The sequence below is a fragment of the Sinohyriopsis cumingii genome, chromosome 18 (genome assembly GCF_028554795.1).
Source record: "Sinohyriopsis cumingii isolate HCF-2022 chromosome 18, ASM2855479v2, whole genome shotgun sequence".
NCBI classification, from domain to species: Eukaryota; Metazoa; Mollusca; class Bivalvia; order Unionida; family Unionidae; genus Sinohyriopsis; species Sinohyriopsis cumingii.
This window is the reverse complement of record NC_142978.1, coordinates 23,284,593-23,304,821: the sequence shown is the minus strand read 5'-3', so window position 1 is coordinate 23,304,821 and position 20,229 is coordinate 23,284,593. Positions and strand designations below refer to the sequence as shown.

The 20,229-nt window shown below is 35.9% G+C and overlaps 1 protein-coding gene across 4 annotated transcripts in view; it reads left to right on the top strand.

The window, feature by feature from the left end:
• LOC149776220 (uncharacterized) overlaps positions 1-20,229 on the top strand; it is a 54,781-nt gene that overhangs the window by 8,721 nt on the left and 25,831 nt on the right. For all 4 annotated transcript variants that reach the window (XM_089942609.1, XM_089942608.1, XM_089942610.1 and 1 more), the window contains exons 3-6: positions 7,962-8,069; positions 8,711-8,791; positions 10,454-10,515; positions 16,574-16,627. In XM_089942609.1, the coding sequence (XP_089798735.1) occupies positions 7,962-8,069; positions 8,711-8,791; positions 10,454-10,515; positions 16,574-16,627 (305 nt within the window). The remainder of the gene's footprint in view (positions 1-7,961; positions 8,070-8,710; positions 8,792-10,453; positions 10,516-16,573; positions 16,628-20,229) is intronic.

Genomic DNA, 20,229 nt, shown 5'->3' with positions numbered 1-20,229 from the left:
ACCATAGTGAATTGGTACAGTGGGGGCAGCATATCATTGCTGTTTTATTGTTTGACATTGTTATTACTTTGTTATGGTTTGTGTACGGAATCTCAAAGTGTATATTCAGAAAACAGTCTTGATGCATGTTGCATAATGCGTTTGATGATCAGGTCGGATTTTGTATTCCAGAGTCAGCTATGGTGATAATTAATTTACCAAGGTCAAAGGTGTCTGTTGTTACTGACATTGATAAATGCATATCCCTGGTACCGCTATCTCAGATGAATTCTCAGTTTAAATAATACATAAGTAGATGACTAATAACCATTCATGACTACTGAAAATTAAAGTAACTTGTATCAGTTAAGTACCTTTTTGTATTGATATGAATATGGAAAAAATACTGATTGATATCATTTGACCCATTGTGTATATATATATATATATATATATATATATATATATATATATATATATATATATATATATATATATATGTATTTTTTTATTTATATAAAGAATGCAGATCATATGGCAAATAACAGGCCTTTCAAATGCACTGGATCCAGCAAGGGATCACGTTTGTCAGGGATTGATTAAGATAAATTTAATAAACTGACTACGAACAGTGCAAAACTAGTATCTAGCTAGCATATGCGCTTTCGACTCTTAATGAGTCAAAGGCGGATCTGCAACAAGTCATAGTCCTGTAAAGTTTTACAAAGACAATGGTTTGTCTGTTTTATTTGTTTGTCTTGTCTATGTTTTGTATTTGCCTTTAAAAAGGACTAATTAAGAGTCGAAAGTGCTTAGGCTAGCTAGATACTAGTTTTGCACTATTCGTAGTCAGTTTATTACATTTATATATATATAAGATATATATATATAAGAATGGGTAATTCCTTGTTTGAACAGCCACGTTCCTGAAAACTTCTCATGTATCTAATCAAATTTAACTATAATATTAGAGGCTTTCAATGTAAACTTTTGCTCTTTGCACAAAAGTTTTGGTACTGGTCCCAGAAATAAACAACAAAGTTATAGGAAGATTTCAAGTTTGTGTTAACAATCCCAACTTTGACCAGGAAAAGATTCTGGGATCAGTTCAAAGATTTCTTTTTTTATCAATTCCAAATTTTTCTGAAAGAGATTGTTGCATTTTTGTTATAACTTTACTTGCCAAGAGGCATTTGGGATTGATCCTAAACTTATTTATAAAGAGGTAATTGTGATTGATCTGAAACTTGCCTGAAAGTGATTTTTGGTACTGATCCCAAGTTTGCCAGGTCAGAGAGTTTTAGGATTGATCTGATGTTTGGTGAGACATTCTTGGGTTAGATCCCCAGGCTGGCTTATAAAGGTATTTGGGATCGATCCCATGCTTTCCTGAAAGAGATTTTTGTGAGTGATCTTGAGTTTGCCAAGTCAAAGTTTGTTGGGATTGATCCCAAGTTTGGTAAGATATTCTTGGGATTGATCCCATAATTTCCTAGTAAGCCTGTTAAAAATGTTAGAACAATCCAATGATTTTATGGAAATATATTTGGAAATTGATCCCAAGTTTGCTTGGTAGATCATTTTTAGGGTCAGTCCCAAGTTTTCTAAGTTTGGGATTTTGGGGATTGATCTCAATTTTGACTGGAAAGAGATAATTATAGATCAGTCCAAATTCTGACTGCCAAGATAATTTGGGATCAATCCTACATTTGTCTGACAAGACATTTTGTGACTGAGCCAAACTTGGCAAATTTTCTTGGTTAGAAACTTTTATGATTGACACAAGTTTGCCAGGTAAGAAATTGTTGTGATCTCTCCATTGAATCTTTGATAAGATTTTCACATTTAAGGGGCAGTGGTGGGACTGATGTGTGGATAGGTCAGTCCTGCAAAGTGAAACTGAGCTTCACTGTCACTGTCTTGCCTTGTGGTGTCTTTTTGTGTGGTTATCAATGATGCCTAGAGGATGATCAACCATGTTGTTATAGCCCAGATCAAGTGAATATTTAAATGAAATTGGCAGTGTGGTACAAACTATTCTGAAAATTGTGCAAGCAAACTTTCGTACTTTCTTGGTGAAGAAGGAAATCCTATTGCCTAATCTGCAATAACAAGGGTTTCAAAAGAATCTAAACTGCCTCACTGCCTCTTTTAGTTATCATGAGGTCATTAATTATAACTCTGACTTTGCAAACGATGTCAAAGGTATTTTGTTTATTGAGAAATGCTGCATTTCTCAATAAACAAAATACCTTTGACACTGTTTGGAAAGCTGCCTTTCTCGATAAACTAAAGGCCTTTGACACCATTTGGAAAGCTGCCTTTCTCGATAAACAAAAGGCCTTTGACACTGTTTGGAAAGCTGCCTTTCTCGATAAACAAAAAGGAAATGTTCTTAAATGATTTAGTTTGCAGACCCTTCCAATCAGTCTGCAATATAGCTGATGTCAACACTGCCTTAGGCAAATGGTATTGGATATTCAATGCAGCCTTAGGCAAGCATGCCCCAACTAAAATGAAAAGGGTTTAACACAAAATTACACCCAAGTGTATTACCAATGAGGCTTAGGGCACCTAAGTGATAATTTTCACAAGAAAAGACATGAAAAGCTATAGAAACTGGAGGAATAAAACTAAGCACCTAATAGATAAGGCAAAAGAGAATTTCTATAAACAGGCTATTGACGAAAGTAAGAGTACCAAGACATTGTGGAAGCATCTAAAAACGCTGAACCCACCCACGAACAATTGTCTTCCCCCTAGACTTAAGCAAAATGATGATATAGCAACATCTGTACAAGACACTGTGGAAATGTTCAACAATTTCTTCATAAGCATCTGCAGTAACAGTATTCAAAACCAGACTAACAGCCCAATTGAACTTAATGCTCTTCTATTATTTATAAGGGCTAAAATTCCTGATGATTATTTTTTAATAGCTAATGTTAGTGAAGATAAACAAAAGGCCTTTGACGCCTTTTGGAAAGTTGCCTTTCTCAATAAACAAAATACCTTTGACACCATTTGGAAGGTTGCTCTACTCTTGAAACAATATAATATGGGAATGGGGGTGGGGATTCTGGTGAATAATAGGGAATACATTTCAAAATGTACAAAGTGCAGCGGTGGCTCCATCTCGATGGTTCAGTATCACAAATGGAGCATTAGAGGGAGGAGTGCAGTCCTCCCTTTTTGGTTTGTGGTATTTATAGGCCAGTTGCTACAGCATCTAGCAGAAAGCAGTCTGGGATGTAAACTTGGATTGCTGCTGCCCAATGTTGTAGATGACCTCACATGAATATCAAATTCTCCAGATAACTTAGCTAAAATGCTGGAGGTTATTTTTGACTATTCAGTAAAAAATATCACTACAAACTAAATTATACAATGTCAAATATTATATTCTTTAACAAAAAAAGAAAATTAAATTTTAAGCTGGCCTTAACACTCACCAATGAAATAATTCATGAAACTAACAATTTGTGTTTGTTTTGGCTGAATCTTTTTAATTAGATGCCAGAAGAGCAATTAGTTGCCAGAAGAGTAATTAGATGCCAGAAGAGTAATTAGTTGCCAGAAGAGTAATTAGTTCCCAGAAGAGTAATTAGATGCCAGAAACGGAGTAAACCACATTCGGATGCTTCTAGAATTTCATTCAAGGAATTATTCAGAAAATGTTTGCTAGCTATTTCTTGAGTGTTCCTAGATTTATGCTTTGCCGTTTTATTCACAGCATTTTTTTTCTTGCTGGAAGTCTTATGGCCTGCTTTGTTTATATAATAATTAAAGCACAAGATTTGCCACATTTTGGTGTCCGAATTGATATGATGTCTTCGCAGCAGGTAGAAATTGCATCTCCCAAAATTAAATAAAGCATGAGTCCTATGGTGTTCATTGAGATAATTAACAGCAATTAATAATACTCAAGAAAGAAACGTACAAGCATGACTATATTGACAATGGCAAGCTATGTACAGCCGTGTTGTGCAAATTCAGTAACAGCTGAATCACTTACTGAATAAACAAAAAAATTATCAGTAGCAGCAGATGGTACCCTGGGCAAAAATATTTGTTTATAAATAAAAAGCTAACTCAGTCTTGCTTCTGTTGTGTATGAACATGTAGCCAATCACTAAATGTTACCATGGATATTAGCATGGAGGCAATCACTAAATGTTACCATGGATATTAGCATGGAGGCAATCACTAAATGTTACCATGGATATTTGCATGGAGGCAATCATTAAATGTTACCATGGATATTAGCATGGAGCCAATCACTAAATGTTACCATGGATTTTAGCATGGAGGCAATCACTAAATGTTACCATGGATATTCGCATGGAGCCAATCATTAAATGTTTTCCATGGATATTAGCATGGAGGCAATCACTAAATTTTACCATGGATATTTGCATGGAGGTAATCACTAAATGTTACCATGGATATTCGCATGGAGCCAATCATTAAATGTTACCATGAATATTAGCATGGAGCCAATCATTAAATGTTGCCATGGATATTAGCATGGAGCCAATCACTAAATGTTACCGTGGATATTCACATGGAGCCAATCATTAAATGTTACCATGGATATTAGCATGGAGCCAATCACTAAATGTTACTATGGATATTCGCATGGAGGCAATCACTAAATGTTACCATGGATATTTGCATGGAGCCAATCATTAAATGTTACCATGGATATTAGCATGGAGCCAATCATTAAATGTTACCATGGATATTAGCATGGAGCCAATCACTAAATGTTACCATGGACATTCGCATGGACGCAATCACTAAATGTTACCATGGATATTAGCATGGAGCCAATCATTAAATGTTGCCATGGATATTAGCATGGAGCCAATCACTAAATGTTACCATGGATATTCACATGGAGCCAATCATTAAATGTTACCATGGATATTAGCATGGAGGCAATCACTAAATGTTACCATGGATATTAGCATGGAGGCAATCATTAAATGCTACCATGGATATTATAGCATGGAGGCAATCATTAAATGTTCCCATGGATATTCACATGGAACCAATCATTAAATGTTACCATGGATATTAGCATGGAGCCAATCCTTAAATGTTACCATGGATATTAGCATGGAGGCAATCATTAAATGTTACCATGGATATTATAGCATGGAGGCAATCATTAAATGTTACCATGGATATTAGCATGGAGGCAATCTTGAGGATACTACTTTAAAATGTCTTACTTTAAGAGATTGTTAAACTCTTCCTATAGTACAAGTCACATGGGTCATGTATGCACATTTCTCATTTTAAATTACCAATAAATTGTTCTTTTAAAATTTAATGCTAATTTTCTTTAACCAAAGTCTGTTCAGTCCTGAATATTGAATGTTCTATTGTTCTGCACCTTAACTGCCACCAATGAAAATTATCTATCGCTATGGACTTTTACAATGGTGGTTATGTACTAAACTTGGATCAAAATAAGATCATGTTGAGTGGAATTGTTACAGTCAAGGGTAGTGCAAATTTGTTTATCAATATCCATAGCTTTCATTAGGACATCACAGCGCATGACAGTCAAACCGAATTGTACTGGATCACACCTTTAGGTTTATTTCATTCAAAAATGTCTGTGTACTTTATCATTGATTTTGCCATATGCAACTCTCAGGACATCTAAATAATGACCTTCCAAAGGAATATGGATGTATATGAATCCAAATGAAGTGAATACTTGCCACTTAAAGGTATGAAGAATCTAATTCTAAGAAATGACACCCATTACTGAAACAGTCGGTGTTGAAAACCTACATGACCCATTTGACTTGTACTATAATCTGTTAATATATATTTGCAACAAAATTAAAATCTATCTCACAAAGCGTTTTGACAGTTTTTTCCAGCATGTTTTCTCTGATTCTGTTGTGTTGATCTGATAACAATATATCCTTTTCTGAAACTTTCCATTCACTGAAGAATGATCAAACAAAATAGATTTATGAGCGTAGTGAACTGCCTGATAAAGATATAGTAATAAATGCCTTTTACCTCCTGATTAGAATACATCTATGTTGACTTCTTGTCTATACTTATTTTGCATGTAATAGTTGAAATGAAATACAAAAACAATGAAAAAACACCAAAACAAAAACAAAATGTCTTTATTAATAATAAATAAATTAATTGACATTGATGGGTGTCATACTTGAGAGTTTGCCATATGTACAATGTCTGTGCTGATTTAAAAATGTCTCGATTTGCAGACATGGTGTCAGTGCCATATTTATAATTTTAAAATAGACTTAAAACCCATATTTGACTCTTTAGGCAGTCTTGGAATAATCAGAGTTGAGATTGAACCCAAATGTTTTGCCTGTATTGCACAAAATCTCTTACACAGCAATCTATATCCAGGCGAGATCAATCCCAAATATCTTGGTTACAGAAAACCTGAGATTGATCCCTACATTTTCGTAGCAAACTTGGTATCAATCACATTTACCTCTTTATATCTAAACTTGAGTCCCAAACATCTCTTAGCAGGAAACATTTTAATAGATTCACAACAATCATTTTGAGGATTGATCTAAAAAATTATACTTGGAATTGATCCTTTTATGTTTTCCTTGTCACAGTTGGGATTGTTCCCATAAATTTGTATGCATGCTAAAACTGCACTGCAAAATTTATTTGCTTATTACTGAAACCAGTACCAAAACTTGAGTGCAAAGAGCTGATATTCTTAACCAAAGCTTGTAATAATTTGGTTAAATTTGATTTAATATGTGCAAATATTTCTGGAAAGTGACTCTTCAAAGAGGAACTGCCGATTTTTTCGTCATCTGGAATAATGTGTGTCTGTGTGTGTATAGGGTTCTTTAATATTAGCAGTAAAATAAGGAAGGACCCATGCCAAGCATAATTCAATGACACCTTTAAGGAAAACCCAGCTTTTCTCTTTGCCTTTTTCAACATTATTCATATTTTTGTTAGTTTTTCACATTTTTTTTCTTTGTTTATAGTTTTGAGTTCACAATACAGTTGTCATTTATGTGGTACAATTAAAATTTAAAATTATTTGATTTTTAAAAAAATTATTTGTTACAACATTAAATTAAACAGTTTATCTTAAACATGATGTCCTGGTAACAGTCAGTATTTGACATTAAGGACTTGGCTTTATATTTCGTATATAATGGACACTTGCATAAATGCCTTTTCTATGAAAGAAAGCATACTTGATGGACACTTCCTTAACACATTATAACCCCTGGAGGTTTTTGCCGTTTTCGTCAGAAATTCGAGTAGGAAACACATTTTGAAAGCTATTTCTGAATAAATCCTAAAACACCAACTTCCAGGTGATCTTCCAATAACATACTGCCTAGTTGTGTTAGAAACATTGTTTTTCATTGGCTATTTGGCTCGCGCATGAGCAGAAGGGTTAATGTTGGAGGTTTTTGTGTTTTTTTTGCTTAATGGACCCATTATGTTCGTATTGAGACCACTCTTTATTCCAAATATCCATCTAATCCTACTTTTTGCAAAGGTTCATCTGTCTGTTTGCAGTTCATATCGGTCTGCCTTAGATCTGAGACCAAAGAGTCTAAAATCTGGACACAAAATTGGTATCCGACCACCGAATTTTGGGTAGAAAAAAATCGGGTCCAAAAAATGAGGTTTTTCCCTCTGTATTTTGTAGTGCAACTAGAAATTCCAGATTTTTTTGTATCATTGTAGAGCTACATCTGTCTACCTTTCTATAATACCACCCACTTTAGTGTATCATACATGACCTTGATGCTACAGAGCTCGGTAGTAGGCTACTACCTCCTGCCACTTAAACTCGTCACCAGGGATTAATGTGTTAAAGGCCTTTTATAATTCATATATGATGGACACTTCCTTAAATGCCTTTTTTGTTAAAAAAAGCATTTGAAGAAGGCTTCTTTTGTATTTATAAAGATGTTATGGCCAACTTTTAGAAATGTACATCAACGATGTCAAATCCGGGACAACAGCTGGCAATGCTAAACCAGAAATAGTGAAGGAAACCATAGCAACAGCTCTTGTAGATGGGAACAATGTACTAGGTAATCTTTTTGTACACTTTTCTTTAAAGTTAAAACTTTTTGTTATTTGGTCTGAGCATGCAGAATGTTATTTCATAGATGAAAGCTTATCGGAACATCACTCGTAGTACAGAATGTTATATATCACAGAATTATTTCATAGATCGAAGCTTATCAGAACATCGCTCGTAGTACAGAATGTTATATATCTCAGAATTATTTCATAGATGAAAGCTTATCTGAACATCGCTCGTAGTACTTTTTCACTTTTAATCATTATTTAGCTGAATATTCACATGTCCAGTAAATGGATTTATTTATTAAACCATACATACGTACCTACTTACCTACCTGCATGCTGCATGCATACATACATACATACATACATACATACATACATACATACATACATACAAACACATACATACATACATACATACATACATACACACACACATACATACATACGTACATACATACATACATACATACATACATACATACATACATGGTATAAGGGATCAAGGAATCAGTTGTTGAATGATGGAGGGGATGAATGTGTGACCATACACAATGGATAGCTGTTAATGTTTCTCTATTTTGGCCATTTACTTTTAAACCTATTCAAATGCCATTTTCATTTTTTTTCATTAAATTTACAGGTCCGGTTGTCGGACGGTTCTGCATTGATCTTGCAATCAAAAAGGCGAAAGAAGCTGGTATTGGCTGGGTCTCTGCCAGAAGTATGTAATTAATATGCAATTGATATGAATATTTGAAAGAACCAGTCACTTTCTTTCATTCACTGTTGATCCACATTTGCAATGGAACACATTCTTCAGCCAGAAGTAATCTTAACTTTAGGTTGGTGAATTTTAAGCACAAGACTTTCTCATATGATGATTTAGAAAAACAAGGCTGAATACAGAAATGATTTTAAAACCTTGGTATAAAATTTATTTGAGAATTTAAAAATATACAAGTGCTATTGTTATGTCATGTTGAAGGATGCAGACAATCCAAATTATGTTTAATTAAACAGCTATTTAAATCAGGACAATCTGAATTAAAAAAGATATTTAAATAATTAAATAAAGGCACTACAGTGCCATCAGAGAGTAAATGTTTGCTGCTAGGGATGTGGCAAGATGGGGAAAATCTATATGATTTGTACCACAAGAAACTCCGCTTTAAGAAAAACCACCTAACAACTTCAGCAGTGTCCAAATTGCTGAGAACAGAATAATAATATATCACTGTATGCACTCACCAGAACATGAGAACCAAATTGGTTCAAGATTGCTCACCCATTTTAGTATAAAAGACCAATAAAATCATTACAAGACCAAATAATCTCATTTGAATAGCATTTTCCACCAGGTCCACATGAAGGAAAACAGTTTTTAGGGGAGCCTTCAATAGCTCAACCTTGATACATTATATATGGAACTTATAGGAAATTTCACAATAAGGGAGGCCTCCAATAGCTCAACCTTGGTACAATATAAATGGAACATAAAGGAAATATTCCAACAAAGGGAAGTCACAAATAGCTCAACCTTGGCACAATATATATGGAACATAAAGGAAATTTCACAACAAAGGGAGGCCTCCAATAGCTCAACCTTGGTACAGTATATACAGCACATATCATAGGAAGTATTCCCACCAAAGGAAAGCCTCCAGTAGCTTAATCATGCTAGAGTATTTATGGAAGAAATTATATGAAATATTCCCAAAACGTTAATTCAAATTGGCAACAGAGGATTGGATATGTCAAATATACATTTTCCACCTGTTGACATAGAAGCCATATTATTGTGAGGGAAGCAATAAAAGCATAACTTTGGTAGAAAATGTTTGTAAGAAACACTCCTTCAACGCTTGACCATACTTAATAAGGTGTTTTAGTAGAAATTTTCAAATGTGCATTTTCCATGTAATTGCTTTGGAAGTCAAAACTTTCCTATTGAAGCCACACGAAAACCCACATGCCCTCTAAAAATTTATTAATATTACTACAGCAGTCAGTTTTGTAGATGATTTGGGAAGTATTTATAGACACCCAACTGTCCTTGCCCATCATATAACAGTAGACAGAGTCTGTGATAGGTGGCATACAGGATGCAAAGTTAACCCAGGTGATGTGGGGAACTCTGTCAGATAGTGTTATTGTTTGGGTGTGGTTGGATTTAGACCTTCTAATTCAGGAACCAACCAAATTGAAGTAACAATAAAACCTAAAAACTTAATGCTACATGTTATTCTAGAAGGAAGTGCCCTGCTGCTATTCAGTTCTGTATACAACGTGTAAGGATTTTTCCATGATGCAGATGTTCTCCTTTGTTTTAGATCTGAGTACCAATTGAACTCTATGGTAATGGAGTCATTTTTTTCCTTTTCAGATTCAAATCATTTTGGTATAGCAGGATGGTATGGTTTGCGGGCAGTAGACAGTGGAATGATAGTAAGTCTTAGTGACGGATTAGGATTTTGGTATAGCAGGATGGTACGGTTTGCGGGCAATAGACAGTGAAATGATAGTAAGTCTTAGTGACAGATTAGGATTTTGGTACAGCAGGATGGTACGGTTTGCAGGCAATAGACAGTGGAATGATAGTAAGTCTTAGTGACAGATTAGGATTTTGGTATAGCAGGATGGTACGGTTTGCGGACATTAGACAGTGGAATGATAGTAAGTCTTAGTGACAGATTAGGAGTTTGGTATTGCAGGATGGTACGGTTTATGGGCAGTGAACAGTGGAATGATAGTAAGTCTTAGTGACGGATTAGGATTTTGGTATAGCAGGATGGTACGGTTTGCGGGCAATAGACAATGGAATGATAGTAAGTCTTAGTGACAGATTAGGATTTTGGTATAGCAGGATGGTACGGTTTGCGGGCAATAGACAGTGGAATGATAGTAAGTCTTAGTGACAGATTAGGATTTTGGTATAGCAGGATGGTACAGTTTGCGGGCATTAGTGGAATGATAGTAAGTCTTAGTGACAGATTAGGAGTTTGGTATTGCAGGATGGTACGGTTTACGGGCAGTGAACAGTGGAATGATAGTAAGTCTTAGTGACAGATTAGGATTTTGGTATAGCAGAATGTAGAGGACCTTGAATACCTTGAAAAGCCTTAAAAAATGAATTGTTCCTACAAGGCCTTGAAAACACCTTGAAAATTCTAAATATTGTCTGGGTACCTTGAAAAGCCTTGATTTTTTCAAACCAAAAGGAATTAATAAATAGTTTTCGCTTTACAGAATTCAGTAAAAAGAAACGGCTAAAAAAACAACAAAAAAAAAGCAGTCTCTCGCTAAGTTGTGCTGAAATGGTAATTTTTCCACAACTGGACACTGCACAGTCATGCATTTGAACTTCCAATTGTACAAAGCCTAGATGTAGCATTGGTTTAAATTTGAATCATATGCTTCAACATGGCTAGCTATCGATTCCAACTTCAGTGGCTAGATGAAGAAAAATATAAAGTTTGGATTATGAGATCTTTGTTGAAGAGCTTTGTTAGATACAAATTAGGCCAGAAAGATATTGATTTGTGTGCAGTGGGAGAGTTCTCCACGGTCATATGCAGCTGAAGAAAAAAACAAACAAGCGCTTGTAATGGTGCTTAATACAGGCAAAGCAAGAAGCCTTTGGCATGAAATCATTTATGACAAAAGTGGTATGTCTGTGAACATAGAGATTTGAGTTTTAAAACAGAAAATGTATGTAGTCTTAATTATGAAATTAGTTCAGTCCAGTTCTATTTTGAGATTGAGTGAAAATAGGACAGACAATAATTGCAATGAACACCATAAATCTAAAATTATAGAATAAAGCTAAGCTGAGAGAAATATTAATATATCTAATATGAAATAGTTGAAAATATCCATATGCAGTTTTTAAATAAGTAGTAATATAAAAAAATATCTTTACTGTTTTTTTGTTTATGGGGATAAGTGAAGAAGAAAGGAAGGTACTGAAAAAGACATTGAGACAATGACAGCTGCTGCTGCTGGGTATGCATTGAAAGCAAAGATCCATAGGAAAATTTCCTTTATCATGACATCAATATAATTTGAGGAAAAATGAAAAGGACAAAATCGCTGAACTTGATGCTGTTGAAAAACAGCTTAATGACAAGGTACAAGAACTGAAAAATTCACTCTAAAATATTTTGGACTTTGTAAATAGTGTAGTGTAGACAGTGTAAAATGAACTTTGTTCAGTGACTACATTATTCTAATGCCCAGATGTAGGATGTTTAATATTAATGGGAACGATATCAATGATCATACATGTTTTATTTTGGGGTTTTTAAAATCAGTTTGCAAGAAGTGTTCCTTGTTTGGAGCAATAGTAAGTAATACATTGTGTTTACATAGTTTCATTTATGTAGCCTTTAAATTTATAGTAATAATGCACCTTGAAAAACCTTGAAAATTTTGAAAGTACTATGCTACTATTACCCTGTGGTAAGTTTTAGTGACAGATGAGGATCATAGATTAGGACCTTATAATGAAGGGGTAGCATGCCCCTCAGATCTTAGATTAGGACCTTATAATGAAGGGGTAGCATGCCCCTAAAATCATAGATTAGGACCTTATAATGAAGGGGTAGCATGCCCCTCAAATCTTAGATTAGGACCTTATAATGAAGTGGTAGTATGCCCCTCAAATCTTAGATTACTACCTTATAATGAAGGGGTAGCATGCCCCTCAAATCTTAGATTAGGACCTTATAATGAAGGGGTAGTATCCCCCTCAAATCTTAGATTACTACCTTATAATGAAGGGGTAGCATGCCCCTCAAATCTTAGATTACTACCTTATAATGTAGGGGTAGTATGCCCCTCAAATCTTAGATTAGGATCTTATAATGAAGGGGTAGAATGCTCCTCAAATATTAGATTAGGACCATATAATGAAGGGGTAGCATGCCCCTCAAATCTTAGATTACTACCTTATAATGTAGGGGTAGCATGCCCCTCAAATCTTAGATTACTACCTTATAATGAAGGTGTAGCATGCCCCTCAAATCTTAGATTAGGACCTTATAATGAAGGGGTAGCATGCCTCTCAAATCTTAGATTACTACTATATAATGAAGGGGTAGAATGCTCCCCAAATCTTAGATTAGGACCTTATAATGAAGGGGTAGCATGCCTCTCAAATCTTAGATTACTACCATATAATGAAGGGGTAGCATGCCTCTCAAATCTTAGATTAGGACCTTATAATGAAAGGGTTACATGCCCCTCAAATCTTAGATTAGGATCTTATAATGAAGGGGTAGCATGCCCCTCAATTCTTAGATTAGGACCTTATAATGAAGGGGTAGCATGCCACTCAAATCTTAGATTAGGATCTTATAATGAAGGGGTAGCATGCCTCTCAATTCTTAGATTAGGACCTTATAATGAAGGGGTAGCATGCCACTCAAATCTTAGATTAGGACCTTATAATGAAGGGGTAGCATGCCCCTCAAATCTTAGATTAGGACCTTATAATGAATGGGTAGCCTGCCCCTCAGATCTTAGATTACCATCTTATAATGAAGGTGTAGCATGCCCCTCAAATCTTAGATTAGGACCTTATAATGAAAGGGTTACATGCCCCTCAAATCTTAGATTAGGATCTTATAATGAAGGGGTAGCATGCCCCTCAAATCTTAGATTAGGACCTTATAATGAAAGGGTTACATGCCCCTCAAATCTTAGATTGCTACCTTATAATGAAGGGGTAGCATGCCCCTCAAATCTTAGATCACTACCTTATAATGAAGGGGTAGCATGCCCCTCAGATCTTAGATTAGGACCTTATAATGAAAGGGTTACATGCCCCTCAGATCTTAGATTAGGACCTTATAATGAATGGGTAGCATGCCCCTCAAATCTTAGATTAGGACCTTATAATGAAGGGGTAGCATGCCCCTCAAATCTTAGATTGCTACCTTATAATGAAGGGGTAGCATGCCCCTCAAATCTTCGATTACTACCTTATAATGAAGGAGTAGCATGCCCCTCAATTCTTAGATTAGGACCTTATAATGAAAGGGTAGCATGCCCCTCAAATCTTAGGACCTTATAATGAAGGGTTAGCATGCCCCTCAAATCTTAGGACCTTATAATGAAGGGGTAGCATGCCCCTCAAATCTTAGATTAGGACCTTATAATGAAGGGATAGCATGCCCCTCAGATCTTAGATTAGGACCTTATAATGAAGGGGTAGCATACCCCTCAAATCTTGCAATAAAGTTAACATGAACCATCATGCAGAATTACTTGCCAACTTTTGAGTTGCCAATTATCAAACACTTATGTTTATCTAAAAGTCATTCATTGCTAAACCATCACCTCCTATTAGAAAAAGAATTGACTATATTAGCATTTATCTGATGTAAAAATGAAAAGGAAAAGTGTGAAATTTTTCTCTTTTTTTGGTCAAGAAGACCTGTAATGGCATAGAAATATTTGGACATTGTATATTTATTTTTTGCTATAAATTTTACAAAGACAATCTTGTTAAAATTGTTGTTTACTTAATTTAAGTTGGTCCATTTTATCAGAAATCTTGATTTTGAATAGATCTGTTGTAGATCTCAATTTTAAGTTGGTTTGTTTTGTCAGAGATATTGATTTTAAATAGATCTGTTTTGTTGTAGGTCTCAATTTTCAATCAGTTTGTTTTGTTGGAGATTTTAGTCTGATTCAAAGAGTGTGTGACACTGCTTAATAGAGTTATCTGATATTAATTTTTGTACTTTATTTATGCATTTGTATATCGAAAAAAAAAGTTTTATTTTCCCTGCATATATTGTCATTATTAGTGTCCATGACATTCGATTAACGTTCATACTTCCATTAGCAGAGGCTAATAACTGAAACGCACTTCTCTTGTAATTGCTAAATTATATGTGATATGTCTAAAATTAACATAATTGAAAGATATTTATCAGCAAGCTCTGTTAACTCAGACTGTTTATAGAGACCATTTTTCAGAATCATTCTTATTAATTTATTTATTTATTTATCCGTGAAAATGAGTATCTTGAAAGTCATATTATCATACTTTTCTGATATGGCTAGTCATAACAATGGCTTTTGCCAAAAGACTTTCATGACTTCAGGTTGGTATTAAATGGAAATGATGTGAATCTAATATCCACTATGGCCACAATAGCAGCCATTTTGAAACTCTTGTTAATATTACTCCTCCAAGATGGAAAGTCTCATCAAAACAGGAGTTTCACCAGAAGACTTATTTTATATCTTGCTGCTTCCAAATTTAATTGGTATTGATCTGACATCTATTATGGCTACCATGATGGTGGCCATCTTGAAAATCTTGCTATTGCTGCCCTTAAATGGAAAGTCATTTTGACATGGGGTTTTCATCAGAAGATTTCTTGTGGTGTCTGGTTGGTCCATAAATGAAAAGTCATTTTGACATGGGGTTTTCATCAGAAGATTTCTTGTGCTGTCTGGTTGGTCCTTAAATCAAAAGTCATTTTGACATGGGGTTTTCATCAGAAGATTTCTTGTGGTGTCTGGTTGGTCCGTAAATAGAAAGTCATTTTGACATGGGGTTTTCATCAGAAGATTTCTTGTGGTGTCTGGTTGGTCCTTAAATGGAAAGTCATTTTGACATGGGGTTTTCATCAGAAGATTTCTTGTGGTGTCTGGTTGGTCCTTAAGTAGAAAGTCATTTTGACATGGTGTTTTCATCGGAAGATTTCTTGTGGTGTCTGGTTGGTCTTAATGAAAATGATGAAGACAGACCCTCAACTTGAAAATATTTTTATCTCTACGTCTCCCAAATGGATGGTTGTATCAACATGAGGTTATCACCAGCATACTGTTTATGTGACCTTGTTGATTGTAAATGAAAATGTGACAATTGTACATCCAGTATGGCTGCTACAACAGCTGTCTTGAAAATTTTGATGTCTTATCGAACACAAGGGTGTCACCAAAAGATGTTTAATGATGCCTACTAGGTCCTAAATGTAAATGGTGCCAATCTGACATATATTATGTCTACCACGCAGCTAATTTGAAAAAACCTTATCACTGGAGAATATCAGGGATGGTTTGAACACTCGGCAGTTAAAAGAAAGAAATTATATTGTCTTGAATTACTGGAAATTCTGTTCAGCCATTTCAGAATTGTTTTGCAATAAAAGTATTCAGACATTATACATTTCATTTTGTTTGAAAATTTTAATAAAGAATCTGATTAAAATTGATATTTATTTTAATTAAATCTGTTATGGCAGAGGTCTCAATTTTAATCTAACTGATACAAAGAGACAGTTTAATAAAGGAAGGCATCTAGTAATAATTTCTGTACAGCACATGGAAATTTGCATACATGAAAATGATTCTTGATTTCCCTGTTCTTGTTTTCACCATAGGAGTTTTATGATTTGTATATTATCTTTAATAATTTTCGTAATATTTGGTTAATGGTTGTACATCCCCAATTCAGGCTAATCATTTATTTATTTATTTATTTTAGGGTATGGCTTTTACTAACACGTCACCTTTGCTGGTACCAACTCGAGCAAAGAAGGTAAGTTCACTCATTTGGTTCACAACCATAGGCTATATCAATATTGTATGCCATCTTGAAGACAGAGGTGATAATTGTAAAGATCTGCACATATAATTTGCTTTATAACATGGCCACTCAGTGTATTTGTCAACAGGGTACTTAGGACAAAGTATTTTAATAACAAATCGCTGTTGTTTTGTATCAAAAGATTGACTCTAATGCTTCATAAACTTGCCAGCCAAACAGAGTGAAAGTGTCAGCGGATCAGACCCATGCCAGCCAGATGAAGTGAAAGGGTCAGCATATCGGACACATGCCAGCCAGACCAAGTGAAAGTGTCAGTGAATCAGACCCTTGCCAGCCAGACACCGTGAAAATGTCAATGGATCAGACCCATGCTAGCGTGATGAACTGGAAGGGTCAGCATATCAGACCCATGCAAGCCAGACAGAGTGAAAGGGTCAGTGGATCAGACCCATGACAGCCAGCCAAACTGGAAGGGTCAGTGGATCAGACCCATGACAGCCAGAGTGAAAGGGTCAATGGATGAAACCCATGCCAGCCAGCCTGAGTTAAAGGGTCAGTGGATCAGACCCATGCCAGCCAGACAAAGTGAAAGGGTCAGTGGATCAGACCCATGCCAGCCAGATGAAGTGGAAGGGTCAGTGGATCAGACCTATACCAGCCAGACAAAGTGAAAGGGTCAGTGGATCAGACCCATGCCAGTCAGATGAAGTGGAAAGGTCAGTGGATCAGACCCATGCCAGCCAGATGAAGTGGAAGGGTCAGCATATCAGACCCATGCCAGCCAGATGAAGTGGAAGGGTCAGTGGATCAGACCCATGCTAGCGTGATGAACTGGAACGGTCAGCATATCAGACCCATGCCAGCCAGACAGAGTGAAAGGGTCAGTGGATCAGACCCATGCCAGCCAGATGAAGTGGAAGGGTCAGTGGATCAGACCTATGCCAGCCAGACAAAGTGAAAGGGTCAGTGGATCAGACCCATGCCAGTCAGATGAAGTGGAAGGGTCAGTGGATCAGACCCATGCCAGCCAGATGAAGTGGAAGGGTCAGTGGATCAGACCCATGCTAGCGTGATGAACTGGAAGGGTCAGCATATCAGACCCATGCCAGCCAGACAGAGTGAAAGGGTCAGTGGATCAGACCCATGCCAGCCAGATGAAGTGGAAGGGTCAGTGGATCAGGCCTATGCCAGCCAGATAAAGTGGAAGGGTCAGCATATCAGACCCATGCCAGGCAGATGAAGTGGAAGGGTCAGTGGATCAGACCTATGCCAGCCACATGAAGTGGAAGGGTCAGCATAATCGACCTATGCCAGCCAGATGAAGTGAAAGGGTCAGTGGATCAGACCTATGCCAGCCAGATAAAATGGAAGGGTCAGCATAGCAGACCTATGCCAGCCAGATAAAGTGGAAGGGTCAGTGGATCAGACCTATGCCAGCCAGATAAAGTGGAAGGGTCAGCATATCAGACCCATGCCAGCCAGATGAAGTGGAAGGGTCAGTGAATCAGACCTAAGCCAGCCAGATGAATTGGAAGGGTCAGCATATCAGACCCATGCCAGCCAGATGAAGTGGAAGGATCATACACATACCAGCCAGCCAAACATTAGCAGACATAAAATGCAAAAGTTTATTATGTAAAGACTAGAAGCAAGATAACTATAAAGCAAAGCCAATGCAAATGAAATGAAACACTCAAACCAAGAAAGCATCATGTTGAATTTAAGTAGGAACAATAAGCCAATATATGCACACAAATGAATAATATTTCAGTCTTAAAAGAACCATACCTTTCAGAGAGTTTTGCATTGTATTGCTGAGCTACAGGGTTTAGTGCTTATTAATATATGAACTATATAAAAATATAGAGTGCACACATTTATAATTACATATACAGATTACCAAGACTACAAAAATATACACAAATTCTATCCACTATTTGTCTACTGCCCATTTTAGTACTTTATGATGAATCATGCGTCGCTGTAAATATCACCTTTACTTTTTATATCTTGAAGCTATACAGAATGAATAAAAAGGTTTAGCACTTTTCAGACTCAGAACTACTGGTTGAATTTGCAGTGAAGACATTAAGGAATATCTCTGGTAAAAACAATTACCAAAGGTTAGGAGTACTGGTCATAGCTGATTCATGAAAAAGTGCTAAAACTTCTTGTGGCACTGCCATGACCTTGTCCTGACCTACAAAACTAATGTTTTTTTAAACAATTCTTTTATCAACAACAGCACCAACCCTAACAGTCAATACTGGCTTCTTTCTTCTTCATTATACATTGATTGGGGGTTATGGCGAGATCTACATGAACACTTTGTGCTAAGTCAGGATCCACTTCACCAATTTCCACAACCTGTGGAAGGCAACTGGTCATACTTTCTAAGAAGAGAAGGGTGGCAGATGTGGGATGCAGTGATAGAAAGTTATCTTGAGACATTAGTCCTCATGATCCTGTTTCTCATTTAGACTTCTCCATATATAATATATTTGCAGTGGCATGCAGCAGGCTTACGGGTGACTCCACAGAAGTTTTCAGGTCTTGAGTGATTGGCCTGAACACTTCAGCTCTGGCTCTGCCCTAGTGTCATATCCCTTGATGGAGCTGTGTTCTGTAGTAGAAAACATACTTGTTGGTGGATACAATTTCTGCTTCACCGCATAAGAGGAACTATTGACTTGAGATAACCTCAGATTTTCCTAGGAAGAAAACACAGACATAAGACAAAACCAAATATATATACATTTTTCCATAGTGCTCATTGCATTTCTGTAACTGAGTTTCACTGTTCTCAGGCCTGTAGCAGTCTGTACTAGAAATTTTTAATTCACTTACCTTGAAAGATGAGGCCATTTTAAGTGCTTTGTCTCTATTCCACTAATTTGCAGCTTTTAAATGCTTTGAATTTTTAGTTTGACACCTTGTGTAAAATAACTGTTTAACAACGTATTTGTGTGAGACAGGTAGAGAGTCATTAAGAATAAAGCATCTAACATATGTAAAACTTAAAACTGGTACTTAGATTATATTATTGAGCTTTTATGACTATTATATACCTTTACGCAATTTCTGCACTGGCAGGTTGTAACCCACTAGAAAACAAATTAAAGACAGTATATATTGACTGTTTTCAGTGACATCTCTTGGTAATACTAAATCAATGATACTCAACAAAACTAATATTCCTTTTTCTACCAGTCTTAAAATTACCAGTTGATTAAGACTAGTGGGACATTGAATGTTTTATCATTTAGTGTTTTGTACCAACCCTATGAGATGTGCAAATGATTTTGAGGTCAGTAAAATCATGCAATGCATAATATAAAAAGGGCAGATTTTTATTTTATACTCACAATGCTTTAAACAAAATTTACAAGCTGATTTTGATTTGCTGGATGGTGTCATTATGATAAACAAAACTTAAAGCTAGAGGTAGAAGATAATAATTGAATTGTGTCTGTGTGCATGCCAGCAGAACACACAGCCTGCACATAATGATTGAATTGTGTCTGTGTGCATGCCAGCAGAACACACAGCCTGCACATAATGATTGAATTGTGTCTGTGTGCATGCCAGCAGAA